Genomic DNA, 7,991 nt, shown 5'->3' with positions numbered 1-7,991 from the left:
GTGGCGGTGGCGGTGGCCGCCACCCCCACCACTGGCGGCGTTCCTCTAACACCAACTTTCACTTCCGCAGCACCTCCACGTCAGAAATCCTCTCCTCCTTCAAAACGCTCCACCAAAACCAACAGCAACCACATCATACCCATAACACCACCCACTCCGTCGCCGTCAACGACATTCACAACAGAAGGTTCTAATTCCTCTTCCGTTCCTCTGAAGAAGGTTCTGGTTCCCATCGGCTACGGCACCGAAGAGATGGAAGCAGTTATCTTGATTCACGTTCTGCGCCAAGCTGGTGCTGACGTCACTGTAGCCTCCGTGGAGCCTCAGCTTCAAGTTGAAGCTGCTAAGGGCACCAAATTGGTCGCTGATACCTCCATTGAAGCATGCTCTGATCAAATTTTCGATCTTGTCGTTTTACCTGTTAGTTATTACTTTTCTTGGTTTTTTAAGTGATTTCATGACACAAGTATAATTACTATGCAGAGAAATAAAGAAAGGGTTAATTGATTTTTAAAATTACATTTTTGCATTTTATTTATAGGATGATATATCATTATGCTTATATATTTACTTGTAAAGTATTTCATAGTATTATGATATATGAATTTTTTATGAAAAAGGTTCAAACCAAGTTTCATGATGAATTCACAATTAGGCAGCATATCGCATACCAATTCATCTACGTACCGAAACGTCATATGTATATTTTACACACAAAATATTTTACATATGGCTACATATCTGTTTCGTATCGGAACATATTGTATTCCATGTAACTATGGTTCAAACTCTTTTCAAGACATGGCTATAGTGAGTAATTGTGTGGCTTGTTTGCATTGCAGGGAGGAATGCCTGGCTCAGTGAGGTTAAGGGATTGCGAGGTGCTGCAAAAAATCACATGCAAGCAAGCTGAGGAAAATAGGCTCTATGGTGCTATTTGTGCTGCTCCAGCCATTACCCTTTTGCCATGGGGTCTACTAAGGAGAAAGAAGGTACTAAACTTGGTTGGATCAATATCTGTTACTGTTTGAGGGTTTTACTTAGGTTAACAATGTATTTGCATGGCTAATTTTCTCTAGCGTGTTATGCAAGACTACATGTCACCCTGCATTCTTTGACAAGCTGCCGACATTTTGGGCCGTTAAGTCAAATCTTCAGGTTTCAGGAGGGCTTACAACGAGCCGTGGACCTGGAACTACTTACGAGTTTGCTTTATCCTTGGCCGAGCAGCTGTTTGGGGAGTCCGTTGCCAAGAACATTGCAGGATTGTTGGTAAAGTGTTTGCTTGATCCTAGCAATAATGGCAATAAAACTCAATTACGAATTTTTTTAATTATCTGATGTAGAATTCTAAACTGGATTCTATTTCCATTTATTTTATGATTTATTCAAAAGCCTCAAATTGTAATCCAACTATCCAGTGCTAGGTTTTAGCAGGCTGTACTGCCAACCAACTAGATGTTATTAGATAGTTGAACTAGTTGAAGTGAAGAATGTTAACTAGAAGTAGAAATGGGGAAAAGTGATTACCAACAGAAAAGGAGGAGCAGAAGAAATTAAGTTGTAGAGTGACAAATCTGCTTAAATCTATGTATTTCATTCTAGATCCTAAACTTTTATTGTAATTTTCTTTCTTAGAAAAGTATGGTGTGTCTAAAGTTCTATGTCTGACCAAATTACCCTCCCCCTCTCTCTTTTTTTATTTTTCAGTTTATGAGAACTGCCGATGATAATGCAGTGAAGGAGTTCAACAAAGTTGAGTGGTCTGTTGACCACCATGCCCCTAGTGTAATTTACTGTCATATCATCATAATTTGGCAAGACTTCTGCTGTATCATCCTTCTGCGACATGTATCTTAACTATAAGTTATGATATTCAGGTTCTTGTACCAGTTGCTCATGGGTCTGAAGAGATTGAAGTTGTGACTCTGATCGATATTCTACGGCGAGCAAAAGCTAATGTCATAGTTGCATCCATTGAAAAGACTCATGAAGTTTTAGCTTCCAAAGGAACCAAAATTGTTGCTGATGTATTAATTAGTGATGCTCAAGAGTCCTCACATGATTTGATAATTCTACCGGTAAGATAAATTTCTGGAAATATATATGAAGACAGCTACACTTTTTATTGTGCTGGTATTCTGTACCCTTGAAGTCTACACTGCACAAAACAAATAAATAAATAAATAAAATCATAAAAACTGCATGGAGCATAGGGTGAAAACCGAGAATGAATCATCACATACTTACACCTGCTATCGTTATTTTGCTGGGATTAGAGTAGGGTTGATTATCGCAGTTGATTGAACAATTGCTTTAGCTTATGGAACTCAATGGACGATTATTTTTTTTTGTCCCACGTATAATTTGTAGTTGCTTATCATGAATTGTTTAGGGAGGTACTGCTGGAACTGAAAGGCTAAGCAAATCTAGAATTCTGAAAAAGCTCCTTAAAGAACAGAACTCAGCTGGAAGAATATATGGGGCTATCTGCTCTTCGCTTTCCATTCTGCATAAACAAGGTTTACTGAAGGTATTTGACATGCTACTGTTCATATTCCTGATAAGTAACGCCCTATTGAAATGATGAAATTTCTTGTTACAGAACAAGAGGGCTGCAGCTCATTCGTTGATTATCGATAAAGCTGAAGATGAAGCAATCAATGGTGCTGCCGTAGTTATTGATGGCAAACTAATCACTAGTGAGGGACTTTCTACTGTAACTGATTTTGCTTTGGCTGTTGTAAACAAACTATTTGGTAATGGAAGAGCAAGAAGTGTAGCAGAAGGCCTTGTTTTTGAGTATCCTAACAGTTAGGGCATCTGATTTAAAATACTTATAGAGGAGGTGGAAAAAAGTTATATCTAGGGCGTGTATGGTTGGAAGTAGTAAAATATGGTGGAAATTTTCATGGTGGAGCTCACAAGTAAAGTTACACATGAAGTTCATCCAGGAAAATTTGCCCTTTATTTTCACTCTCCAACCGAACACACCCTTAGTCTAAAGAGACGAGGACCATACCGTGTCCAATAGCTTCATATTATGAGTTGTTTGTTCCATATCACTTCACAAAACATGGATAAGTTGAAGTTGCTTGGACAAATCTCTGATGGATTTGTAATCTTGTACACAACCATGTTGATATCACTTATCAGAAAAGTCTATGATCTGAATATGAAACGGTTCATCGTTTCATCCATGTTGATGGTAACAATTTGGCATCACCATCTTCCTTGAGTGTCATCTTTATGGAGAGGATGTTGCTGACTCGGATGGGAATGCCATTTGCCAGTGACTCAAACCGGAGCTTCTCGGATTTTACTATGTAATGTGTGTGGAAGAGTAAATTAGAACAGATTCAACTTTCTAATGTGTCTTTGAGAGGTAGTATTCAAAGTTGAAACTCTTCATGGTTCACTGATTTCTTCTCTTTATAAAGCTCTGAATTTTTCAGTTTAGAAAGGTTTGTTAGCAACTTATTTGTTCATATCTAATCTTATTTCTTATTTAAGATGAAATGAAAATGTTGCATTTGTAAGCTTAGGCCAAATGACGAATGTATTGTAATAATAAAAAATGATAGGTTAGAAAGGGAGATTGAAATAATTTTCTCATATTCTTTTGGAAGTCCTTCAATAACTTCCAGTTAGTGTTAAATCAAGAAGGACACCTACTTGTCTTTGATAAGCATATCAGAATTCAGAATAATAAAAGTGTTGTCTTATATTTTTGGAATTGATTTAACTTGAAATGAAAGGAAATAAATTGAATTAGAAATGAATGAATGTTTAGAATCAATTATGTAAAAGAGAAATTGATGCAATGATTTTACTTTATATTTTTATTTTTTGTTTACCACAATTTTCTACCACCATTGCTAAGTGTGCTAATAATTGCAACCATCGCCGTCAGACCATTGCCTCTGGTGGCTGGACCGCTGTCGGATTCTTTTAGGCCCTCAATCCCTTATGTTTTATATTCATACATAATGGATAAAAATGACTCTTATATTTAGTAATGTTACATATTCAAGTCTTTTATTAAAGTCCAACTAAGTTAAACAATAAAACTTACAATAATGTTAGCCATAATTAATTTTTGTTATATTAGACTAATTTGGTTAACAAAAAGATTTGGATGTGTAATATTATTCTATATTTAACACACCAAATCGTTTTAATCCCAATTAAATTTTCCAAAAGATGAGAAAATCTGTGACAAATGTTTAAGTAAATTCATAGTATTTACAAACCAAACTTAGATTGATTAAGTCACTCGTCTATTTAAACAAGTGTCGAGAGATACCGTAAAAAACCAAAATTCATAGTATTTAGAAGTCAATTTAATTTCTATGTTTTATCCATTCCAAATAAATAATTTGATTTTGAAATTAAATCAAACCCGTTTAATACACTCTTAAATAAATGACAACGAAATTGGTGGGACTCCATATCTGGCCTTTGGTATATCTTGCAATATGAAGTATATCATTTATAAAATCAAATTTTAATTGTCATTTTCTCATATACTTTTGGTTCTGTTTCCAAAAAGGAAGAAGGAGACCAAATATAAGCCACATCAACACACTTTGGTTTTTGGGTATTAACATCAACACTTGTTCAAGATGACACCCCTCCTAATCAGCATTTAACTTTGAGAATTGATAAATCAAGATTACATATAATGACAAGACGACAACCAAATTATTTTTTTAGGATGTTCATTATGTTGACCTTTGATAAGTACTTGAAATAAAATGTAATTGTAACCAAAATTCCAGACGCAACACACTCCTTTTTCTTGACCCAAAAAAGGAATTGTGTGTTGTGACTGCAAATTGAATTCAGCAAAAAGGGGTTGGAAACTTAAACGGGAACTTAAAAGGGACAATACAAATATCCAATTTAATTCGCTTGTCTCAACATCCTCCAACATAAGAAAATAGAACTAGCATTCAACCAAATACAAATAGTTTATTATACAAGATGCAAGTTTTTCTAATGTACATCTCAACTCTCTCCTACTTCCTATACATAAGAAAGCTACCACCCCTATTATCTATGTAGGACTCAATTCCAATTACATCAGACACATGAAAATTATATATCATATTTATGTGGAACCAACATAAAATTTAATGGTTGAAATTCTTCTACCGGAAGAATAGACTCCTCCCACTAAAAGAGCATAATAAGAACTTTTTCCACATGCAATAGTCCAATCCTAGTGACATAAAGATGCCTTCCTTTTTATAGCAGTCGCTTTAAACAAAGACCAAATTTGGTCTACCATGGACCTGTAACTGTCCTTCTCAAGCACTGTCTTTTATTTCCCAATGGCCAAAATGAAGAATCCATATTCTGCCAAAAATAAAACATGTGAATTTTTCTTTTCTTTTTCTTTTTATTTTCAGTCTTATATTAAGAATTATAAATTATAATCATATAAATCCAAGAAGTCACCCTCCGTCCCAAGTCCCAACCCAATATATATAAAGCAAAATAGATAACTTACCTGATTTTTCTGCATTTCCATCATTTCTTCCTGTATTAAAGAATATTAAAGAAAATTAGTCAAAAAAATATTACAAAAACCACAGTTGAAAACAAAATTATTATTGAGGATGTATTGCACAGTGACAACATTTAACATACCTGCTTTTTTTGCAATTCTTTGTTTATTTCCTTAAGCTTCTGAACTTCAGCTTCTAGTTCAAAAGTATAGGCCTGCGAAAAATCGATAGAAACAGAATTTAACAGTTGCTTGCACTATGAAACATGAAACATCAAACCAATTTTCTCTTAATGCTGATATCTAAGACAAGGAAGAACATAAGAATTTAATGTGTTTCCTATTTACAAGAATGCATAATTTGATAATTTAGAATTAGAAGGCTAACCTGCTTGCGAGCCCTTGACCTTGCAGCTGATTCTCTATTTTTGATCATTCTCCTCTGTCTCCTCTCCACAACTTTCTCTATAGCACTGCACTTCCTTCCCCTGTTGATTACATAGGGAACCGGTGACAACGACATTGAAGAAGTATCCACACTGCTCTTGGCAATCATGTCCGGTGACATTTTATTTGCAGGAGTGGCACCCGGAGCTGTTACATTGGTCGGGACTAAACCAACAATTCCAACACTCGCCAGCCCATTACTTTGAACTACTGCGCCATTCATCGAACGCTCCGGCACTCCAATCATCCCACCCCTTGTGCCAGGGCTAGCAAGCTGAGCATTGTTCAACATATGCATAGGAGAAGCAAAAGCCACATTTGAAGGCTTGGGGAAAAGGGGTGGCGGCTGCGGGTGCTGCTGCTGTGTTTGTTGCTGCTGAGTATGGTTCGAGTTTAGCGACAGAGGAGGAGGAGGAGGCTTGGGAACCAAGTTATTACCAAGATTGTTCCCATTACTTCTATTTGGTTGTTGAAAACCAAGAAGTAAACCATTGCTATTGTTTGATCTAGCAAAGTCACCACCACCATACCAACCATTGTTGTTAGCATCAGGCCTTGCCATTTGTTGAGCTTGTTGAGGAGCATCTTCTCTCACAACACCAGCTCTCACCAAGAACTCCTCCAATGTCATTTCTCCTAATGCTGGTTGCCCTTGTGTTTGAGGCACAGATGAAACCCCATTGCTACCTCCATCTTTGGCTCCGGCTCCAGTGCTGCTGCCACTGCCACTATCTTTCATCAAATCCCTCCAAACCTCATCAACTGTTTTCTGACTAAGAGTCCTTGGAAGCGTCAAAGAGCCTTGTCTTTGCAAGTTCCCATTCAGGTTGTTGGAATCACCACCACTGGCGCTGGCATTTATACTGGCTGAAGAAAACGCCAACGCCTGAGACTCCTCGGCAGTCCATATATTCTTCAAGAGCTCATCCATGTTCATGGATCCAAAATCCTTCCCAAACCCCCCTATTGTGTTCTGGAACTCGTCAAAAGTAAGCGAATAAACCGAAGGCTGCCTCACCAGAGTGACATTTGCCGGTGGTGGCTTCCCACCCATTCTATCACCATTATTGGTGGGGTTATCACCATAGCCCCTGAAGTTCATTTTTTTATTGAGACCCCACTTTTTTTTTCCTTTTCTCCTTCTAAAACTTGAAGTGGAAGCAAAGAGTTTAACTTAAGCAAACAATGTCTTACGTATCAATCATTCCCAAGTAGATCATATGGTATTTTCAGCGTGCTTTGGAATGATTATCCTTCTGATTCAGATCTAACTATTCACAACACTGAAGAAAAACATTAAATTAACAAAGTTACTTGCAGCAGATAATTAAATCAAACCCTTAAAACTCCTACCCCACGCTATATTATAGTCTACAAAAACCAATAATCAAGTATACATTAAAAGTAGAAAGGAGAACAAAAAAAATCTTTCAGGTAGTAGAGTTCTGTCTCAAATTAAAATATCTGAAGTGAAACTTAGATACATGTTAAGTTAAACAGTTAAAACATCTTGTAACAGTTTGAGAGTTATAAATGCAACCGCCTCTGCAAGAATCCAAAGCAGTTGGAGAACGGTAAAGTAAACATTGATTATTACCCAATAGAGAGTATAGAAATATCAGATCAACACTTCCACTTTTTATGCTGCATCAGATCCACACTACTCTCACTCAACTCATTGCCTTTTAAGAAATTCACAATTTCACACTTTAAAGAGGTTAAGTTTTTTGTCCGAATTTGGTTGGTTAAATTAGATTTGAGTTGGTCACTTAACTAGTACTACTTACTTAGCTCAAATCTGATGTAAATGGAACTTAAAATTTATTCATATTTTTTCTAACAAAAACCCAACCTTTTTTCTCCGAGTTAAACCACTTAAACTGGAAAAAGAAACCACAAAAAAAATCTCTCCGATGCGTCACTCAACCCCTAAAGACCTGCTTTTTATTTTATTTAATCCATAAATTAACTAATTAATTAGTTAATTAATTAATTAAATAATTAATTAAATAATTATTAGATTATCTTCCAG

At 36.2% G+C, this 7,991-nt stretch overlaps 2 protein-coding genes and 1 pseudogene across 3 annotated transcripts; 2 read left to right on the top strand and 1 right to left on the bottom strand.

The window, feature by feature from the left end:
- LOC107620613 (protein DJ-1 homolog C) lies at positions 7-3,519 on the top strand. Of its 2 annotated transcripts, XM_016322746.2 has the most exons (7): positions 7-420; positions 843-992; positions 1,093-1,272; positions 1,711-1,788; positions 1,881-2,081; positions 2,396-2,533; positions 2,606-3,519. In XM_016322746.2, the coding sequence occupies exons 1-7, from the start codon at positions 253-255 to the stop codon at positions 2,816-2,818; spliced, it is 1,128 nt and encodes a 375-aa protein (XP_016178232.2). In that variant the 5' UTR covers positions 7-252; the 3' UTR covers positions 2,819-3,519. The 2 variants fall into 2 exon arrangements, with proteins under 2 accessions (XP_016178232.2, XP_020968811.1); XM_021113152.1 differs by lacking the exon at positions 1,093-1,272.
- Positions 4,879-7,923, bottom strand: LOC107623088 (ABSCISIC ACID-INSENSITIVE 5-like protein 7). The gene is made up of 5 exons (XM_016325229.2): positions 7,557-7,923; positions 5,901-7,242; positions 5,656-5,727; positions 5,516-5,545; positions 4,879-5,361 (listed from the first exon to the last, which is right to left on the bottom strand). The coding sequence occupies exons 2-5, from the start codon at positions 7,059-7,061 to the stop codon at positions 5,287-5,289; spliced, it is 1,338 nt and encodes a 445-aa protein (XP_016180715.1). The 5' UTR covers positions 7,062-7,242; positions 7,557-7,923; the 3' UTR covers positions 4,879-5,286.
- LOC107620614 overlaps positions 7,145-7,991 on the top strand; it is a 1,888-nt pseudogene continuing 1,041 nt past the window's right edge.

The sequence above is a fragment of the Arachis ipaensis genome, chromosome B10 (genome assembly GCF_000816755.2).
Source record: "Arachis ipaensis cultivar K30076 chromosome B10, Araip1.1, whole genome shotgun sequence".
NCBI classification, from domain to species: domain Eukaryota; kingdom Viridiplantae; phylum Streptophyta; class Magnoliopsida; order Fabales; family Fabaceae; genus Arachis; species Arachis ipaensis.
Note: the sequence above shows the minus strand (reverse complement) of the source record. Positions and strands in the feature narration are given on the sequence as shown.